We start from the raw sequence: 22,296 nt of genomic DNA, 5'->3' as shown, positions 1-22,296 counted from the left end.
CCCACTAGCAGGGTTGATCCGTTACCCCAAAACCGGGTATCCTGCTATGGGCTGTGGTGTTCCCTACAGACGAACAAGGTTATCAAACTCCGCCCGGGTCCCTAATGGATCCTCCGTCGTCGTGTCTCTTGGTCAGGATGGATCGGGTCCCCTTTTCCTCAACACTTACACATATGTATTCTGTTATCAAAGCCCCTGTTATAGTTAGTAACTGTATCGACTCTGAGGTTGTTCGTCCCTTCAGAGTCAGTGTTGTTACCCGATTTACACTGTCCGTGCCTTGCACCCTGAGTGCCTGTGCCTCTTAGCGCCCGCTTCAAAACCCAACCTTAGCGTGGGGGATTTCTCCTCTTAACGTCCAGTTTAGGGTAGGGCACCTTGAGTCAAGCACTCCCTTGTCCTATTGCCTTGGCACAGACAGCGGTTTCATTTACAATCCTGGGTTAGTTACACCAATTAGTTCTGCATGCGGTACTTATCTTTATATTAGTCTTAATTCCTGTTATCAAATAGCCCAAAACCTGTTATCTTTACCTCTGGTCCTTTACTCCTATTAAAGTTAAAAGTTACTTACCTTCTTCCACGCGGTCGTTCTGACCTGTACCTCTTTAGTGCGGACTTCTGTTTCAATTTAAAAACTTAGGCAAGATTATACAGTTCTACAAGACAACAATACTTAAAACAGACAAACCCTTAAAGGTACCTCACTTTGAACGGAGACCTGCACTCGCCTTTGACTGCTCTGGATTTGTATCAGATTCGTTTAAAGTTGATCCCGACTTTCAAACTGTGGCCATCAGTCAGAAGTCAGATATCAAATCCTGCCGACTACGCCATTTTGTTGTAGGGAAATATCCCTTTACCAGTGCAGAATAGAAGTTGAGTCGCAAATCAAGGTTCAAAGCGTGTCTTTATTGTACAATTACTGGGATCCCAGGGAGACCCCCGTAGCCAGCTCAGAAACAGTGGCTTGGCCACGTTGATCTCAATCCTTTCACATCAGCTCTGGATCTTTATAGGGATCCAAATTCGAGCGGGAACATTTGATTATGCATTTTTACAATATGTATAAAGTGGTCTGTCAGTTTAAAAAGTCCCTAGGAAGTTTCATCGATTAGCATTTGTATGGTGTGTGTTCGTGTTAATGGGATTACTTGGTCCTGCCCCGGTGTCTAAATGCGTTTCCCATTATCTTCTCTATGTGTCCTCTTATCTGAATTGATCTTATTGTTTCGTGTCTGTGTTTCCTGCTTGTGAGATTGAGTGTTAATGTCATCCTGTCCTGTTGGATGTCTGGAGTATTTCATTCTAATCTTTTATTCTTATATCTTAGTTTATCAGATTTTTATGTCTGCCTTGGCCGAATTGGTAATATTTCAGTGATAGCTTGGTTTTGATAACCCACTCTATGTCTCGTTTCATAGGGATCTTGATCGTCCTTGGCCAGTTTAAAATTCAGCTGCGCGCTGTTGCTAGGCAGATTAGGGATCTTCCGTAGTCTTTGAAATTCGCGAGTCTCTCAGCTGTGCAGGGGGGGGGGACCCGATCGAATATCCATCCGGGGGTGCCCCTCTGCATTGTTGGCCCGTTATGAGTGGTGCCAATTAGTCCAATAAGTAAATATGTTTGATGATGCAAAATATGGTTTTCTGGAAAATTTCCTCCTTCAGCCTCTTTTCAGGGAGGCCCACTGAACCAAAGCCAATCAGGCAGTGGTGGGGCCTATCCCTGGAATCAAGACCCTGGAGGTGGAAGCCAATCAGGGACATGCAGCTCTTGTTCTCAGCAGTGCCACAGGTGAGGTGGTGACCCGCTGCAGTAAAAACACCCACTGGAATCCCAAGAGTGCAGAGAGACCCAAGCCAGAGGTAGGTATTTGTTGAAGAGGTGGGGGAAGTTTTGAGGGTTGGGGGTCACTAGGGGAGGGGAAAGGGAGGGCTGGTTTCTAGTGGGCCCCGCCCTCTTCCTGTGTTGACTCTCAATCTGAAACTGAGTGCTTTTGATCAAAGGAACCCACCCCCGGAAGTGACAAATTAGCCACACAGTTTCACCTGTTGTGCATGTCAACAGACCTGCTCACCTCTGAGTTAATACCAGCAGTGGTGGGATGGGCCCTTGGCCATTAAATGGCAACAGGGTGGGAAGGCTGGCCATGGAGCTTCCTGCCCAGAACTTTATTCTGGCAGAGATGCGAAGGCAGTGGGATTCCAGTACACCACCGTCTCGTCTAATTACATACTCTTACCACTTCCAAGCTTGCCACAAACAAAAGCACTAGATTCATCACTGTAAGCCTGTGGCCCCATTTTAACTGTCTCCCTGGCCTATTTTCCACCAGACTTGGGCAGTTTAGAAAGTAAATATTTTTATATGTATTTCTCTCTCTCTAATACTGTATATACCACTTGACATAAGAGTATTTATTTCATACTCTACCGAGTATTGAAAATTATATAATGTCACACATGATTTCCTGAAACATGATTGTGTGACTGGGTGGCTGGGGGCTATGATTGTTGAGCAACACATCACAGTGACACTCAAGAAAAATGAAAGGTCATTTTTGAATGAACATGGGAAGGCAATTTTGTTTTAGATAGCACAATTTACCTACATCAGTGAATTACTTATTTTTCTCGCATTATAGTTGTCATTGAAGTTTGAAAATTAGAAGTTTTCAGTGTGCAAGAACTTCTGTATTTGGATTGTATAAACCATATTAATCTGCAACTGACAACCAGAATGTATGGCATTGGGTTTTTTGATAGCGACTGTCGTTTGATATTGCTGTAGTTGTGCTCCTTCTAATTTGCATTAATATCATCAAAAGATGTTTTTATATGGAGTAATTTACTGAACACCTCTAATTACTGCAATAAAATTATCTTCTTAATTGTATCATTTCACAAAAGGTCATTTTTATACAGTGTTCTTTGTTCACATGTGTGACATATTCTGCTGGGATTTTGGATGTTGTACCAGGACATTGTTGCTGATTATGTGTGACTTAACTAATGCAATTTTCACTGATTAATGGAAGCTTTGATGAAGGGTTACATGATTTTTAATTGCTTCACGTTGATTATTTTAACCATTGCCATTCTGATTTACATATAGATTGAAAAGTACTTAAAATAAACCTTAGCACACATTTTGGACTAATATTTTGCTTTTATCCACTTTTTAAACACAGATGCAGATTTATCTTTCAAGCCCTGGCAATGATGACATTGAGTTGGCATCAAGAAGAAATGAAATTAGAGGAGCGATGGCTATATTCCTTCAGGTAAGATAAGTTGTGTGCTTTTATTGCATTACTGTGCAAAGCATTCTTGTCCACAGAGCCTTGTGCTGTCACGTCTCAAACTCCAGTTTGAACTCAACCTGTCATGTGGAATTGAATAAAATGTTTGATAGCTGTTAAGGATCCTAAGTGTGAAAAATATTGGCTCTTACATTTTATCAGAAATTGGAACAGAATCTGTTGTTCTTCTCTGAAGGGATAACAGTATGAGATGGAAATGGGAATGTTATGGTAGTGTAGTTCCAGGTACAGGCAAACGAAAGGATCAGTTCTATTATAAGTAATCTGCTGAACAAGTCCCTTAAAGCTGGTGCTAGATTTTCATAAAACCCTGTCATCCAAGCTTCCCATGTCTTAAAGTATACTGAATAAAAGCAATCTGCCTCTAAGCCTGAGGCATTGCAACTCCAAGCCTGAACTGCATACCATTGTGCAGGATTTTGAGTTTTGGAATAGAACCCCAATGTATGGTTAAATTGGGGACACACATTTGCACTGTGTGGGGAACACTCACCTGGCAGCGAATTTCCCGAATTGGGTCTCCCTTTTGGATAGCCTGGCTGCCGTTTCCATTTTTTAGTTTAAAAATTTGGAGAGAGGGCTCATTTAGATGGAGACTCTATCTCTCTGTTTGCCTGTCTCTCTCTCTCTCCCTCTCTCACTCACTCTTTGTTTCCGTTGTGTGGAAAGGCGGACTGCTGCTCCTATTGGCCCTCCAGCTTTGCGAGGCCACCTGCCATCCTTTATGAATCCTCTGGTCACTAATTGGTAAATTCTGGGAAAATCACTGCCAAGTAACTGTTTCCCACACAATGCGGGATTGTTATCTCCATTTGGCCCCAATGTCATGAGCCCATCCCAAAATCCTGCCCCTTAACTGCATTTTCAAATTGCTGCTCGGCTGACATTTTCTTTGTGTTAGGATCAAAATTTCAGTATGACAACCATATTTCATTAGAATCATAGAATCCCTAGAGTACAGAAGGAGGTCATTTGGCCCATTGAGCCTGCATCGACAATGGTCCCACCCAGGCCCTATCCCCGTAACCCCACACATTTACCCCCCCGACACTAAGGAGTAATTGAACATGGCCAACCAACTTAAACTGCACAACTTTGGACTGTGGGAGGAAACTGAAGCACCTGGAAGAAATCCACGCAGTCACGGAAAGAATGTGCAAACTCCACACAGTCAGTCACCCAAGGCCAGGATTGAACCCAGGTCCCTGGCGCTGTGAGGTAGCAGTGCCACGATGCTGCCCATTTGGTTCAACTTAGACTCTTGATGGGACATGAAGCGCATAAATCCCACAAAGTTCAGCATTTCCCTGGGAGTGAATGGGTTATACAAATGTGGTTTTTTTGGTACAGATCCACAGTGGTCCAATAAAGCTGTGGAACAATGGCATATTCAGTTTCAAAACATAGGTGAGAGCCAGTGGTCTAAATGTCCTACTTTTTAGAAGGACTTTTAATTTATTTCCCTAATGCTCGTTCATGGTTTTTGGAATTGCTGATGGAAAAAAAGAAACATTGCTGTTCCAAAAAACTACCCCTTTTGATTGACTTCCCCCATTTGTTTTTCTTCCACTTTCTTTCCCCCTCCCTCTCTATCTATATAAACCACTGAGGCACTGTCCATTGTACTTTATTTGTATTTGAGTCATTCTCTCTTTCTTTGAAAGCTTGATCTTCCTTTATTTCTTTATAGGAACCACGAGTCGACCATTTAGTACCTTAAGCCTTTTCCGTCATTCAGCGAGATCGTTGTTGATCTGTCATCTCACTCCATACTATTTATCTCCCTTGCTGTTTATGCCAATCATTCAGTATGCATGAATCTGTAATCCTGTTTTATTTCTCATAAACATCTGGTGGTGACGAACTTTCTACATTTTTCCCTCTTATTTCAACCTTTGAATCCCTTTGTTTCTTCATGTTTTACCCTTTTTTTACTTTGTATTTTCTTGTTAGTTCTTGAACTTTGCCAGTTTTATCCAGTCTTTGTTTTAATTTTCTGTTTCACCCCTGAGCTTCACAATATCATTATCAGTGATGAGAGTGGCTGAAGTCAATAGGTCTGAAAAATGTTGACTGGAGACACAAAGGTCTAGAGATTTTTTGTGAAAAGGAACACAACCACACAAAGTGGCAAAATCACTGCGGCCTGAGGGTCGGAAATATTATAACACATTTATGATCTGTGGTAAAATGCACATGCTTCGAGGCCAGTGTAAATGTGTGGAATTGTAAAAGGACAGTGAGATGAATGCATTTCAGCTCATTTTTGAATTCTAAATCTAACCGAAGGAACAACAGGCTGGAGAGCAGGGGTGTGAGAGGGGAAGCAGGGAGACAGAGAGAAGTGGAGAAAGAAAGAAGAGGAGAGGAAAGGGAAAGTGAGTGTGTGGAAGAGGTGGGAGTGTGTCTTTTGTGGTCACTGTACATTTAACCACAGTGTGAGCAACACAGCATTTCTCCAGGTGAGTGCCATGCCCAGCCCAACGTGGGACGATAGCCAGGTTTGGGATTTCGGGAGTAGATATGGAGCAGAGTCAGGAACAGACAAACCCTCCCCTCCATCCCTCACTAATTATGCCATTCATGCCCTCCCCAGCAAAGTTGACCCTGTATCTTGAGCTGTAATTGTCCCACACACTGACACTGCTGTTTCTCAATATTCGCCACCCCACCCCCCACTCAGTTAACAAATAACTGATCAGTAGCTTAACGCAATGCACTGGGTTTTAGGCTCTCCCGCTGGTGTGTTTCCAGCCCTTCAAAATATTACGGGGGGGGTGAAGGTGAAGGTGGCCTATCTTACTGAGGCCCTTAAGTAGCCAATTAATAGCCATTTAAGGACCTCATTCTGCCCCTGCCAATATTTTACCTATGGTCAGGGGAGGAGATGCATGGGCAACCATGTGGAAAGCTTGGCACGCTTAGCTGTGTACGCTGATTTCAGGGAAGGTTGCGGAGACCTCCTTTAGGTTCCTCCTCGGCCCATCAGAGGCACCCTGCCATGTCATCCTCCCCTTTAACCCTCTTCCCTGGCATCTTGAACCTGGTGCCCTGACCCACCCCCTCAGGCCCACTTATCACCCTCACTGTGACCCCAAACCCCGGGCATACCTATTAGCCCAGATACTTCGGCACTGGAGACTGCCTGTAGTCCTGATGGTGGCTACTAATGGTGCTGGTGGGATTACAGGGCTACTGGCCAATCGGATCAGCCAGCAGCTCGCTAAGGGGGGACCTGCTTTCGAGCAAGGGGGAAGACGTCTTGCCTTAAAGCACCAATGCTGCTCCCATTGTTAAATTGCTGCCACGAGGCTCATGGGTAGGCTCCTGACCAACCTTTTAGTGGTTGGGAGGCAGAGACTGCAGTGCAATGTAAAATCCGGTATTACTTGGATGTCGGATTAGTCCTTAAAAGACTGTGGGGGAGCCATTCTTTCCCTGACCGGGCTCCCTCCCTGACTTTTCAACTAGAGAGTGTCGGGACTACCAATAGTGAGTGGAGAGTTGAGATATGGATTATATGTGAACAGGAGCCATGATTGTAGTACAGTGTTGGGTGGTCTCAGAGCTGGAGGCCATGCATGACCATTGATCCTGCTAAGTTACTACAAGATTCAAACCTCTTGGGATTGTGTTCAAAAGCTACATGAACATGAAGGCAATGAGGTTGAACACAGGAATTCCACCACATGGCCAACTGGATCTATTATTAACATGACTAGTGACCATAAGAGAAGGAACTTGTCTTGCACTCTTTAAATCACCATTTGACAAATGCAATGTAAACCTTAATGATGTTGAGAGAAAGTGTTGTCAGAGCTTCTATCCTGCCCATTAAATGAGAATGAGGTTAGCAAAGTAGGAGGTTGCTGACTCTCACGTCAGGATCTTCCCTCTCGCTCTGTGTAAGTCACAGGAAGCAGATGGACCAAGGAGTGGCTGAAGCTGCAGATGCAAACAGACTGGGCTGGCACGAGGCTGAGTGATGGCTAGCCCAGAACTGCTGCCGGCCTTGTTACTGATGAAGCTTTTCTGGAATTTCGGAGATTGACTACTTTTTTCTTTGCTTCATCTCCTCAGCCTCGAAAAGCAATTGGTGATGCTGCAGCCAAAAGTCTCTTTCGTGGCAGCAACGAGACAAGCCAGAATAAACTGCTCTTTGACCTCCAATCATAGGTTCCCTCCTCCTGCTCTTGCTGCTTCTTCAATTGTAGATCCTGTCTCTGGATGAGCAGCAAGAGTGGGAGCCTGCCATTGGAGGAGCTAGAGCAGCAAGTGTGGAATGGACAAAATCTATGATTGGAGGAGCAGCTCTGTCTCTCCAGCACTCGCTGCTCTGCCAGTTACAGCCTTGCAGTCAGTTCCCACTCTTCCAATTTATTTTTTTACGCCTTCTACCTTGGAAAAGTGCTAAGGTTGGAACATATATTGAAAATGGTGAATTTCTGAGACATCAATGTTGGAAATCCACCAATGATAATTTCACATCTCTGCACTATTACCTCCGCATCGAGATCTGCCCTCCTTTTTTACTGCTGCCATATGCCAAGTTCTTATCTCTCTCTCTCTCTCTCTCATCTTCAAGTCTCCCAATTCTCCAACATGTAAATGAGATTTGCTGGTGTGTTCTAAAAACAGTGGAGTAGGTTGTTGTTTTTATTACCTGGCTGTTAATCTGGCAGATTGGATTGCCTATCAATTGAAGAATTTGCTCAAAATGTTACTTAATTGAAATTAATGGAAAGTTGATATTGTACATTTGAAAGTGTGGACAATGCATTCCACCAGATTGCCAACCAAGCGGTGAAGACCAAATTCTGTCAAGTATGTGTTTCCCATCTAATACGCAGTTGAATTTCTGAGCACACTTTAAAAAAAATAAGTGTAAAGAAACAATAGCAGGCATTTGAACCAGGGGTCTTGATTTTAACCAATGTAATGGTGCGATTAAAATATCAAATCAAGCAGTTGAAATCCATTTCTGTTCCTTTAAATTTTGAATTGCAGATATCAGGCTGTGGATGAGGCCATCTCAGAAGGCAGTCAGGGGCCTAATTAACATACCAAAGATGTGGCCTGATTGCCTCAATGGCTCTGCAACTTAAAGTTGTGCTGAGGCCAGACCTATGTGATTTGTGACAGCTGATCTGAGCCAGGAGCTACTGACTCCCCAAGATAAATGGCTCTTTTAGCATTTTTTTATGAGCTAAGAGAAGCAGGGGCACTCCCTCCAACCCCTTCAAATAAACCTTTGGCTTTCCCCAGCCAGACATCACCTCTGGCCTCAAAGAAAGCTATCCACAAAAATCTAAAGCTGTCAGCGACATGGATTTCAGCTTTCATTATGTTAATTTGAATCTGGCACTAACTCAAGGAGATCAACAATGATGTCATCAAACGGGCAATCTGCTAATCACATTGAGCAAGCCCCACAGACAGCAAACCAGGAAGCAATCTTCCCACTTGAAAATGTTACCGAGTGCAAAATAGTAATTGGGGCATACACAAAAGTTGCTTCCTCAAAGATAATCTTTAAAAAAAATGACATCAAGCAGATTTGGAATTTTATCATAATGGAAAAAAATTACATTGCACAAATATAAATTAGTTTCCCAGTGCCAGCGAGGTTGTTCAGCAGTAGTTATGACTTGACATGGTATTAATAATCAAATTGTGCTTCATCAACAAGGTATAACTTTTTTGGGGACTGTAAACAACAATGATATAATGTAAAAGAGGAAGTTCTAGTCAGTTCAGTGATTTCTAGGAGATTGCAGGGACTTCATCAGCACACCTTGTGGAGAAACAAGGGATCACTGACAGCAACTATTGGATGTCTGCGTTTTGCTGTGCTTGTGCATACTTGTGAACATGCTATCAGTTTCAAAGTTGTGGAGATGACGGTCAATTCAACTGTAAAATCCAGGGCAATACCTTCTGAATTACATTGTACAATGCTCCTTCTCTAGCATGTCACACTGTTTACCAAGTATTTTATTAGCCAATCTCTCCTGGAGTTGCTCATTGCAAGCTGACTGGCATGCCTTTTAAAATTATTGTGGAATGCATGATAAATTCATTATATTTAAGCAAACTGTAGTTTGTGTCAAATAGAAATGTGCTTGTTAATTTTCACATGAAGGTGAGACACTCGCATTTTAAGTGTCCTTTTCTTCGAATGGTGACGTATTGCTGAGCACTCTATGTGCCATTTTTAATATGAGCAGGTTTGCTGTGGTATGGTTACAATAAACATGAAGAGGAGATGTTTTGTAAGAAAAATTGCATTACCTGGTGTCTCTTGCGAAAGAGAAAAGTGTTTCCCTTTAAGTTTGCAAATTCTAATTGCTAACTAAATGCTTGGTGACTTTAGTCATGTGTAATTGCTGTTCAGAGATTATAAAAGCTGTTACTTTGTGGGAATGCCACTTAAGGGGCTGCAAAAATTTGGCTCCAGTACTTACTTTCCTGGAGAGTTTCATTGTACAGAACAAATTACTGCTCAAAGATTTGTTGCAGTGATTGGTTCTGGGGAAACCATGTGCCAGACATGAACATAAAAATGTCAACATGTATTGTTGTGGATTAGTGGTACAGCATGTCGTCCCAAATTCTGTGTCATATAAATCCCCAGCACCAGGGACATACTGGCAGTGTATTTATCCTCAGCTAAAAATATGATATTTACTTCTCACATCGCATCATTCATTGACGTAAACCTCCAGTTTCCCCACCAGTTTCTAGCTGTGCATTAGCTCGTCAATGGTTTACTTCAGTTTTTTTTTACTGGGAATTGAAACATCATCTTCAGCTGGTGAACTTCCACAACAAACACAGTGCTACTCTTATTAGGAAAAACAAAAAAAAAGAAATGCACACTATCCCAATGACTGAGTGTCCTGATGAAGGCACTGAGGGGAGGAGAAGCCTCCAGTCTCAGCACCAGTTGTATCCCCTCGCCCAACCCTTTGAAACACAAGCACATCCATCCTACACTGCTTGGAAATGTGTTAGAAGAGGGTGAGAAAATGGTATTGGTGAAGGAATTTAAGATGTAAGAAAGAGCAAACGAGGGAATCAGGAAGGAATCTATCCTTTCAGAATGCTGAGAGGAGATGAGGGCAAGCATATAATGTGAAAGTGGGAACACATTGTATTTGACACAAATGGCAAGAATGATCTGTGGAATGTGAAGGCTAGTGGGGCGGCAAGTAAGAACAAGGGACAACTTTCTCATTTCTAAGAGGGAGAAGGGTGAGTACCAAAGCACAGAAAATGGAATGGACTTGGACAGAATCTTGTCAGCCTTGGAGGTGGTGAAGTTAAGAATCTGATGAAAATGGAAGCTATTTTTGAAACTCTAATATGGATAGTGGTATGCTCAGACCAGATGGATTGGAACTAGAGAAAGTGAAAGAAGGCAAAGAAATCCATGCTGGAAAGTGGCTGGGAGAAATATAATCGAGGTAGTTGTGGGATTCAGTACACTTTCTTCAGCATCAAGAGAAGAGAGCATACAGTTATAGACTGTCATAAAAACAGAACTGGTCCACTAATATAGGTGAACAACCTGTCCCGGAGGAAAGGTGGGAAGGAAAAATTGGATAGCCCCAAAATGGACACGGATTGTGATGCGCAGTTGACCCAGGCTTGTTAATTGAAGTGCAGGCAGCATGCCAACTATGTGCTGCTTTCTCTTTAAAATGATTTCTGCATGTAGACTATACTGATCACACTGTTGATTGGCTGCACACTTTATCAAGGGGCCCAAAATTGTTACTTTATAATACCACTTAAAAGTTAACCTGTACTGCTTAAAACTAGCCTGCATCTCTTAAAGGTGAGGCACAATGTGGCTGGAGAAGGTGCTGGGGATTGTGCAAAAACTGAATCTATCCTGGGAAAGAGTCAGGAGTGGCACAGCATGGCAGACAGTGAGCTCCAAGGTTTTCACACTTGAAGGCCATGGTGGAGAGATGGAAAGGAGACCAGATGTCTTTTCTCTGCAGTGGAACATGGTCAAAAGATAGTGGGAGCAGATAGCCATGAGGATAAATGCCAAGAGTCATCACACCATCAGAACATAAATAAGGAGTAGGTCATTAACCACTCAAGCATACTCCACCATTTGATACAATCATGGTTGTCTTCTACCTCAATTCTACCATCCAGCAATATCCCCATTTCCCTTGATTCCCTGTTAATCTATCTAAAAGTCTACTGACATCTGCCTTGAATATACCTGAAAGCAAAGCATCCACAACTCTGTGGTTTAGAATTTGAAACAATGCTTTTCACTGTATACCAATACATGTGACAATAATAAATCAAATCAAATAGAGTCAAAGAGCAATACAGCCCAACCTGTTCATGCCAACCATGGTGTCTTCCCAGCTCTTCCCAATTGCCTACGTTTGGCCCATATCCCTCCAATCCATTCCCATCATGTACTTATCCAAATGTTTTTTAAATGTCGCTATTCTACCTGCCTCAACCACTTTCTCTGGCAGTTCATTCCATATACGCATCACCCTCTACATGAAGAATTTGCCCCTCAGGAGCCCTCTCACCTTAAACCTATGCCCTCTAGTTTTCAATTCCCCTTCCCTGGGAAAAAGACGATGTGTGTACATCCTATCTATGCCCTCATGATTTTATACATCTCAGTAAGGTCACTCCTCATTCTCCTATGTTCCAAGGAATAAAATCCTAGCCTCTCCCTATACGTCAGGCCCACTAATCCGAGCAACATTCTCGTAAATCATCTTTGCAATCCTTCCAGTTTATCAATGTCTTTCCCATAAAAAGGTGACCAAAACTGTACACAATACTCCAAGTGCAGCTTCATCAATGAATCATACAACTGTAACATAGGGGGAATTTTTCCGTCCCGCCCGCCGGGGAATTGTAGCAGGAGGCAGGAGATGGACGATGTAAAGGTCCATTGACCTTGGGTGGGATTTTCCAGTTTTGGGGCAAGCGCGGCTGGAAAATCCCACCCATAATGTCCCAACTCCTATACTCAATGCCCGGATTGATGAAGGCCAGTGTGCTAAACGCCTTCTTCTTCACCCTCTCTACCTGCGACGCCGCTTTCAGTGAACTATGTATTTATACTCCTCGGTCCCTCTTTTCCTAGAATCAGTCTAGTGAACCTCGTTGCACTTCCTCAGATGCAAGTATATCCTTCCTTAGGTAAGGAAACTAAAATGGCACGTAGCTTCTAGCTTTGATCTCACTTTTATTGACCTCTCTGCTGTCTCTAATTAGGATGTGGAGATGCCGACGTTGGACTGGGGTAAACACAATAAGAAGTCTCACAACACCAGGTTAAAGTCCAACAGGTTTATTTGATAGCACAAGCCACTAGCTTTCAGAACGCTGCTCCTTCATCAGGTGAGTGGGAGTTCTGTTCACAAACAGGGCATATGAAGATACAAACTCAATTTACAAAATAATGGTTGTAATGCGAGTCTTTACAGGTAATCAAGTCTTAAAGGTACAGACAATGTGAGTGGAGAGAAGGTTAAGCACAGGTTAAAGAGATGTGTATTGTCTCCAGACAGGACAGTTAGTGAGATTTTGCAAGCCCAGGCAAGTCGTGGGGGTTACAGATAGTGTGACTCGAGGCCATCCTCATGTGTGCGGAACTTGGCTATTGGTCTCTGCTCAGTGACTCTGCGTTGTCGTATGTCGTGAAGGCCACCTTGGAGAACGTTTACCCAAAGATCAGAGGCCGAATGCCTGTGACTGCTGAAGTGTTCCCCAACAGGAAAAGAACAGTCTTGCCTGGTGATTGCCGAGCGGTGTTCATTCATCCGTTGTCGTAGCGTCTGCATGGTCTCCCCAATGTACCATGCCTCGGGACATTCTTTCCTGCAGCGTATCAGATAGACAACATTTCTGTTTTAAAAGATCGTCCCTTTAGCCTGAGGTTGTGCCCTCTGGTTCTAGTCCGATTGCTTGTCTGATATCCAAGGAATAAAACCCTAACCTCTCCCTATAAGTCAGGAGGTTGTCTACCTGATATGCTGCAGGAAAGGATGTCCCGAGGCATGGTACATTGGGGAGACCATGCAGATGCTACGACAACGGATGAATGAACACCGCTCGACAATCGCCAGGCAAGAATGTTCTCTTCCTGTTGGGGAACACTTCAGCGGTCACAGGCATTCGGTCTCTGATCTTCGGGTAAGCGTTCTCCAAGGCGGCCTTCACGACACACGACAACGCAGAGTCACTGAGCAGAGAACGATAGCCAAGTTCCGCACACATGAGGACGGCCACAACTGGGATCTTGGGTTCATGTCACACTATCTGTAACCCCCTGAGCTTGCAAAATTTCACTAACTGTCCTGGCTGGAGACAATACACATCTCTTTAACCTGTGCTTAAGCCTCTCTCCTCTCACATTGTCTGTACCTTTAAGACTTGATTACCTGTAAAGACTCGCATTGCAACCATTATTTTGTAAATTGAGTTTGTGTCTTGAGATGCCCTGTTTGTGAACTAAAATCCCACTCACCTGATGAAGGAGCAGTGCTCTGAAAGCTAGTGGCTTGTGCTACCAAATAAACCTGTTGGATTTTAACCTGGTGTTGTGAGACTTCTTACTGTATCTCTAATTAGACCATAAGACATCGGAACAGAATCGGGCCACTTGGCCCATAGAGTCTGCTCCGCCATTCAATCATGGCTGATAATTTTCTCATCCCCATTCTCCTGCCTTTTCCCCATAACCCCTGATCCCCTTATTAATCAAGAACCTATCTATCTCTGTCTTAAAGACACTCAATGACCTGGCCTCCACAGCCCTCTGCGGCAAAGAATTCCACAGATTCACCACTCTCTGGCTGAAGAAATTCCTCCTCATCTCTGTTTTAAAGGATCATCCCTTTAGCCTGAGGTTGTGCTCTCTGGTTCTAGTCCGATTGCTTGTCTGATGAGTAGAAATTTCTTCCAAATCAATATTGGAAAAACTGAAGCCATTTTCTTCAGTCCCTGCCAAAAAACCCTTCTTTAGCTGCTGACTCAATTGCGCTTCCTGGCAAATGTTTGAAGTTGAACCAGGTTGTTCACAACTGTAGTGTCATTTTTGACCCTGAGAACAGCTCCCAACACATGTCTGCGCCATCACTAAGCCCACCTATTTATTATTGGATCTTGCTGTATCTGAAGCCATCTGCTGCTGAAGCTCTCAATCGTTTTCTGGGGTGCCATTGCGTAGGTGCCCCGATCTCCCAGTGAACTGGGAGACCTGCCATCTCACCCCACCACCCACCCCACAGATATTGTCCACTCCCTGCCGATCGCAGCCTGTGCTGGTCCCTTCCCCCACTCCCCCTTCCGATCAGCTCCCCCATGCAGATCACCATCCTTGCAGAGGTCGCTCGCCGCGGATTACCACCCGTCTGCCGAGTTCCCCTCTCTCCTCCCTCCCCCTTCTGTTATTGCTCTACCCCTGCTCAGGCCCTACCGCCACTCAGGCCCCATTCCCTTGCTACTGGCCTGGCACAGTTATGGTGCCAGGTGGATAGTGCCAGGGTTCCCTGCCCATGGACCCTGTCCAGTCATGCCCCAACCACCCGGGGACTTCAATGGCCTCCGATTTCAGACCTCCCCTGACAAGGCCACAAGGTGGAGGCCAGCTGTGATTCTCACCGATGTGAAGCTTAACCTGCAAAGGGTAAATGTAAGTGAACCTGGACCATAGGGTCCAGGACTCACTAATGACATGTTAATCATGTCATTAATATTTAGTTAGCTTTGCACCTTTACTGGGGGTGAAGCCAATTTCACCAGCAAAACAGGGCCAGTGAGATTGAGGTGAGAAAATGGGCACGAACCTGATTTTTCACCTCTCTCACAATCTTGCCGCTTCAACGAACGACCGGCGGGCCAAGGTTGTAAGATCGTGCCCCATGTCTTCGACAAAGCTATTAGTCATCTCCTCTAATATCTCTTTATGTGGCTCAGTGTCAAATTTTACTTTAAAAACACTTCTGTGACGTGCCTTGGATGTTTCATTATGTTAAAGGCATTGTAGAAATACAAGCTGTTGTCATTATATAATTGCAGTAAGGCATCTTTATTTTTATACTGTAAGCCTTTGGAATAAAGGCTGGCAAACAATTTTCTTTCTAATTGCTTCCTGTACCTACATTTTAACTTTCTGTGATTCATCTATAAGGACATAATGGTCCCTTTGAAAACTAACATTTCCGTGTCTCCTATCATTTAAAAAGTATTCTACTCTCTATTTTTCTTGCCCAATGTATAACTTCACATTTCTCCATATTGTATTCCATATGCCATGTTCCCCATATACTAAATCTGTGCAAATCCCTCTGCAGCCCATCTCACCAACTACTTTTCCACTCAAATTCGTATTATCAACAAATTTGGATTTTTAAAAAATCACTCTCAGTCAATATCACTCTTCCTCAGAGACTTCTTCAGTAGAAGGTTATAAATTAATCCTGCCTCTTGCACAATATTAGATTCAAAAAGCCTATCCTTGAATTGGTTCCTCAATGTTTTTAGCCAGTAAACTATCTTGAATGCAGACTGGATCCTTCCTCTCCCACTCAGTGTTCTCAAGCTATGAAGAGATATCCTTAACCTTGATGTTGAGTGGTCAACATTATCTTTGGAACTTCTGTTTGCAGTGAATAGTACTGCAGCGTGCCTGACCACTACCATGTTCCTTTGCACTTCCCTGACTTGAATGGCCTCCTATACCATCGTGCCATGTGCAATTAACCCCCCTGCAGATCTTTCCTATATTGACACAAGCAGCAAGAACTTCTTGCTTGTTGAATAAAGGCAAGGGCTGAGGATTCTCCTGGATTCTTCTTATCTGCCTAACTCATGGTCACACCCTCATGTCCCCAGCTACTAATCAACCTGGTGCCACTATCTAAGGGGCGAGACCCTACTGGGTCAAAGTGTCCGTGTAGTCCTCTCGCTCCATAATGCTGAGCAACAAGTCAAAGAGAAATAGATTCTTGGGGCACTGAAACCAGTTCTGAGCAGGAGACATCTATTCAAAGGAGATGGATTGCACCTTAACAGGACTGGGACAATTACCTTTGTAGAAAGGTTTTCCAGTGTGGTTGGGGAAAGTTTAAACTAAATTGGCAGGGGGATGTGCACCAGCATATAGAAGTAGAAAAGAAGAATAAGGTGTATGAAGGAGTGAGTGCATTGGATATACAAGAGAAGAAGGTAGTACCATATTAGATGGGAGCGGACAATGGGGAATGCAAAGACGTGCACTAAGTGTGGTGAATTGTGTGCTATAACTATTCTGTGATTCTGAATAAGGTAGGTGAAGTACAAGATCAGGTGGATGTGTAGGAGTATGATGTTGTGGCACCAACAGAATAATGGCTTAAAAGTGGTGAGTATTCATGGATACAAAGAGCAGAATCTTCTGAAAAAATGACATTTTTCGGCATGATGATCGGTGTGATTCCTGCTGGCCCCAGCGGCGCAATGTGACCCCAATTTTTAGGCACTTGGAAAGTTTTTTCCCCCCAGTGTGGTAAATGCAACACCTGAGTCACGAAGCATCTGATTCGCCTGCCCGAGGTTCTTCTGAGCTCTTCAATGAAGGGGGAGCTGCATTTAAACAACTCCACTTTTTATATTAAAGCCAGGAGGATGGCAGCAAAGAAACCAGCTTCTCGATTTACCGAGGTGGCCTTCACCCATATTCTGGATTCCATGGAGGAGAGGCGAGCAAGAATATATCCTCAGGTTGGCAGGAGAACCTTCAGCAAGTTGACGAATCCTGCCTGAGAGATGGGCACAGCACTGGTTTGTGCCAGCAACTTGACGAAGAGGATGGCATTGCAGTGTCGCAAGAAGATGAATGACCTGTTCTGCCAGGGGTTGTGCTCCTGGTCTCCCCTCTGCACAGCACCTTGCCATCACCCTTTGGAAAGTCACCTTGATCCCACATGCTGCTACTTCACAGAGCCCCAGCACCTGACCTCCCACAAGCTTCCTCGTCCTCCTGGCACTCCTCATCAGAACCCCTCTCTGCTTACGCGCAATGCCCACACATGCCAGGAATCATCGCTATCTGACCTGCCATGTAGCCAGCTCACATCATCCCCATTTGTGTTCCTGCAAGAGAAGCTCACCCACAACCATCATGAGTGAGAGAAAGCAGGTGGTGAGGTGCCTAAGCTGAGGATCCTGAATCCTTATGAGGAGAGAGCCCTGGTGCTCACAGGGGAGGAGCAGGAGTGGGCCAGTGCTGAGAATGAGGTGGGCCTGCGAGAACAAAATGAGGAGCCACTGCACGTCCATCCAGATGACCAAACTCAAATGAGTTCTGTGTAGTCCAAACCCATGACCAAGCCATGTATTAATACCATCTTCCTTGCCTTGCACTGTCCCTCAAAGAGCCACTGTGAATGTCTGACTCTTGTCTAAATGACCCTTCATGCCAGAGCTCTGACAAAGGGTCATCTAGACTCAAAACATTAACTCTATTCTCTCACCACAGATGCATTCAGACCTGCAGAGATTTGCTTGCATTTTCTTTTCTTGTTGTTCTGAATGATCTCCGTTCAGCTCGGCTAAGCCACTCTTCTCACCTATCACCACTCACATGCCCATCACACATTCGCAGGGAGCTCCCTCACTGCCACCTCGAGGGACACCACCACTCGCTCTCCCACACATTCCCACATCTCCCCTGTGGCGTGTCTCTTCATCCCCTCCCTGCTGCTGCTCACCACCCATGCATGCCAGGCATCCTTGCCATCTGCCCTGGCATGCAGCCTGCTTATACTCTTCCCATCTTTTCTCATGCAGGACAAGCTGGCTCATAATTAAAGGGAGAGATTCCACCAACTCTTTTTCGTCAAATCCAGTGTGATGCCACCACCAAACACATCTTCCCTTCACTCCCTCTGGCAGCATTCCACAGATACTGTTCCCTCCGGGATAACTTAGTCCACTCCTCCACTATACCCAACACCTCTCCCATCACTCATGGCACCTTCCCATGCAATCGCAGAAGGTGTAACACCTGCCCCTTTACCTCTTCTATGCTTATCATCCAAGGTCCAAAACACTCATTCCAGGTTAAGCAGCGTTTCACTTGCACCTCTTTCAATTTGGTCTATTGCATTCACTGCTCCCAATGTGGTCTCCTCTATATCGGAGAAACCAAGTGTAGACTGGGTGATCGTTTTGCTGAGCAACTTTTGGCACAATCAGAACCCTGACCTTCTGGTTACTTGCCATTTTAACACACGATCCTGCTCCCATGCCCACATGTCTGTTCTTGGCCATACTGCAATGTTCCAGTGAAACTCGACGCAAACTGGAGGAACAGCATCTCATCTTCCGGTGAGGCACTTTACATCCTTCCGGTCTCAACATTTGAGTTCATCAACTTCAGATGATTAGCTCCAGCCCACCTCGGCCTCTTTGTTTTCATTCTATTTCTTTTTATTTTTTACTGTTCTTTACCTTTTATTTCGTTATTGTCTTTCTTCATTTTTCCTCCCCCCTAATTGATCCCCTTTCCCTTTGCTTCCCCTTTTCTAAAGTTTACTTCTGTCCCATCCATTTCCTCCAACTCCTCCTCCTCCAACTCCCCCCCCCCCCCCCCCCCCCCCAAAAAACATCTTTATCTGTCACAGCTTACCTTCTCAGTTTAGCTTCTCTGCCGTTTGGCCATTCACACCCTTAATTCTCTCTGTGGACTGCCATTAGCAGTCTTTTCCTCTTGTTTCTGTGGCTGTGACTCACCTTCAATCCCTCACCCTGCAGTATAAATATCTCCCATTTTCTATGCCTTTTAGCTTTGACAAAGGGTCATCTGGACTCAAAAAGTCAGCTCTTTTCTCTCCTTACGAATGCTGCCAGACCTGCTGAGATTTTCCAGCATTTTCTCTTTTGGAGAGATTCCACATGGCTGGAGGGATGTCTGAAATCAAAATCCTCTCCCAATTGAGGAGAGAGGCCTCCATCTGGTCAGGGAGGAAGTGGGCTGCTCCCCTGACGAGGTAGAGGTTGGTGCCAATAAACCAAGTGAGGGCCCACAACACACTCATCCATCACACCAACCTAACTTGAGTCCAGTCTCTTCTATTGTTATGCCCCTGCCATGCACCAATGAAATCTCCCTTCTCTCATAGGCACACCAGGGGAGCAATCTAGTGTCTCCACCAGCCAGCAGACTCCAGGAGTGTCCAGCCCATCTGACTCCCCTCTTCCTATGACTGAATGAACTCAAGCCCCACAGGCTGAGGAGTGTGCTACTATCACACTGCAGCAGGCCAGGTCTCTCCAGATCTTGATCCTCCTGAGAGCACCTGCCAAGGTCATCACAGACAACAGGCCTCCTTCACCTCTGTTGTGGATTCTGGGAATTCGCCAAGATGTAGCAGCAAGGTTAGAAAGGTTAAGAAGGTCTGGATGCACAGTGTGGGTATGGGTATTACGCATTTGTAGAATGAACCTGCATTTTTCCAAGTCAGGATGGTGAGTGACGTGGAGGGGAACCTCCATGCGGTGGTGTTTATCCGGTACTGGCTACTCTTATCCTTCTAGATGGTAGTGGTCATGGGTTTGGAGGTGCCGTCGAAGGAAACTTGATGAGTTCCTTCAGTGCATCTTGTCGATTGTACACATGGTTGCCGTTATGTGTTGGTGGTGGAGGTGTATTGAATATTTGTGAAAGGGGTGCCAATCAAGTGGACTGCTTTGTCCTGGATGGTGTCAAGCTTCTTGAGTGTGTTGGAGTGGCCCTCATCCAGGCAAGTGGAGAGAATTCTGATTTGTGCTTTCTAGATGGTGGATAGGCTTTGTGGAATTAGGAGGTGGATTACTCACCGCAGGAGTCCTACCCTTTAACCTGCTGTGGTAGCCACAGTATTTATATGGCTTGTCCAGTTCAGTTTCTGCTCAATGGTAACCCCCAGAATATTGATTAGAATGTTAATGGTGCCGTATGTTTGGACTCACTCTTTTGTACTCAGCCTTGCTCTTTTCTGGTGCTCTGCTTTTTATTCTTGACCTTTTCTCAAACCCTGAGGACCTGGATGCAATTCAGCAAGAGATTCACTGGCATCACTGGAGTGGTCAAGTCCAATGAATCATCTTCAAATGCCATTTCCTACCACATTTATTGCCCATGCCTATGTAACTGAATGGCTTGTTGGACTACTGCTAAGTCGGAAATTACACATAGGCCAGACCAGGCAAGCATGGCATATTTCCTTTCCTAAATAATTCACTGCCTATGGTCACACACTAACCAGGTGTTGAGGAAGTGAGATCGTTTTTGGTGCTTGTATATATAGTGAAATTGACATGCAGCATCCACAAAGCTGTGTTTAGTCTGTCAGTGGCACCCTACACAATGGGAAGTGCAATCCTAGCGAACTGCGGTCCCCCTCTGTTTGCTTCTTTGAGTTGAGAGCCTCAGTGAACACCTTTGTATAATGGTGCACAGGAAACTGTGGTGTGGTGCAAAAATCTCCAGCTGCAGCCTGAAAAGGACCAGACACACAAAAGTTCATCACTGTAATAACCTTTGCGGCCATTGGTAATACGGTCCTTGCCCTGCTCTGAAATTCCATTTGGAGTCATAGTGCCATAGAGATATACAGCACAAAAACAGGCCCTTAGGCCCAACTCGTCCATGGTGTCCTAAATTGAACTAGTCCCATTTGGCTCATACCCCTCTAAACCTATCCTATCATGTATCTGTCCAAATGTCTTTCAAATGTTGTAACTGTACCCACCTCGACCACCTCCTCTGGCAGCCCATCCTCAGTGTGAAAACATTGTCTCTCAGGTTTCTTTTAAATCTTTCCCCCCTCACCTTCAATCTCTGCCTCACGTTATTTTATAAACCCCTGTAAGGTCACCCCTCATCCTCCTACACTTCAGGGAAAAAACGTTTCAGCCTCTCCTTATAATCCCGGTGACATCCTTGGAAATGTTTTTTGCATCCTTTCCAGTTTAATCGCATCCTTTCTATAACAAGGTGACCAGAATTATTTGCAGTACTCCAAATGTGGCCTTACCAATGTCTTGAACAGTTGTAACGCAATATCCCAACTCCTGTTTTCAATGCTCTCACCGATGAAGGCAAGTGTGCCAAACACCTTCTTCACCACCCTGTCTTCCTGTGATGGCACTTTCAAGGAACTATGTACCTGCACCCCTGGGTCTCTCTGTTTGACAACACTCCCTAGGATCCTACCATTAACTGTGTAAATCCTGCCTTGGTTTGTCTTACCAAAATGCAAAGTCTTGCATTTATCTGAATTAAACTCCATCCGCCATACCTCAGCCCACTGGTTCAGTTGATCAAGATCCAGTTGTAGTTTTAGATAACCTTCTTCACTGTCCACTATACCACCAATTTTGGTGCCATCTACAAACTTACAAACCATGCCTCCTATATTCTCATCCAAATCGTTTATATAAATCACAAACAACAGTGGTCCCAGCACTGATCCCGTGGCATACCGTTGGTCACAGGCCACCAGTTTAAAAAACAACCCTTCTCCTACCGGCAAGCTTATTTTGTATCCAGTTGGCTAGTTCTCCCTGAATTACATGTGATTTAACCTTACTGACCAGTCTACCATGTGGTACCTTGTTGAAGGCATTGCTAAAGTCCATGTAGACAATGTCTACTGCACTGGCCTCATCTATTTTCTTGGTCACCCCTTCAAAAAACTGAAATCAAATTCGTCAGACACAGTTTCCCATGCACAAAGCCGTGCTGACTATCCCTAATCAGTCTTTGCCTTTCCAAATGCATATGGATCCAGCCTCTCAGAATCCCCTCCCAACAACTTACCCACCACTGACATTTAATGTCAGGGACAGTTGGCAGCTTTCAGTGAACACACCCTTATCGAAGTGCAGATGTTTCACACATCGTTCCTCACTGTGGTTCATGTCAGAGCATTGCTCACTGAAAAATA

At 44.6% G+C, this 22,296-nt stretch overlaps 1 protein-coding gene across 1 annotated transcript in view; it reads left to right on the top strand.

Annotated features, from left to right (window-relative positions):
- The window catches only part of LOC144491556 (receptor-type tyrosine-protein phosphatase gamma-like), a 711,057-nt gene that overhangs the window by 427,697 nt on the left and 261,064 nt on the right, over positions 1 to 22,296 (top strand). Inside the window, exon 5 of the mRNA XM_078209530.1 lies at positions 3,194 to 3,286. Within this exon, the coding sequence (XP_078065656.1) occupies positions 3,194 to 3,286 (93 nt within the window). The remainder of the gene's footprint in view (positions 1 to 3,193; positions 3,287 to 22,296) is intronic.

Source organism: Mustelus asterias, chromosome 3 (assembly GCF_964213995.1).
Source record: "Mustelus asterias chromosome 3, sMusAst1.hap1.1, whole genome shotgun sequence".
Classification (NCBI taxonomy): domain Eukaryota; kingdom Metazoa; phylum Chordata; class Chondrichthyes; order Carcharhiniformes; family Triakidae; genus Mustelus; species Mustelus asterias.
The sequence above is the reverse complement of the archived record's forward strand: the minus strand, read 5'-3'. Positions and strand labels throughout refer to the sequence as shown.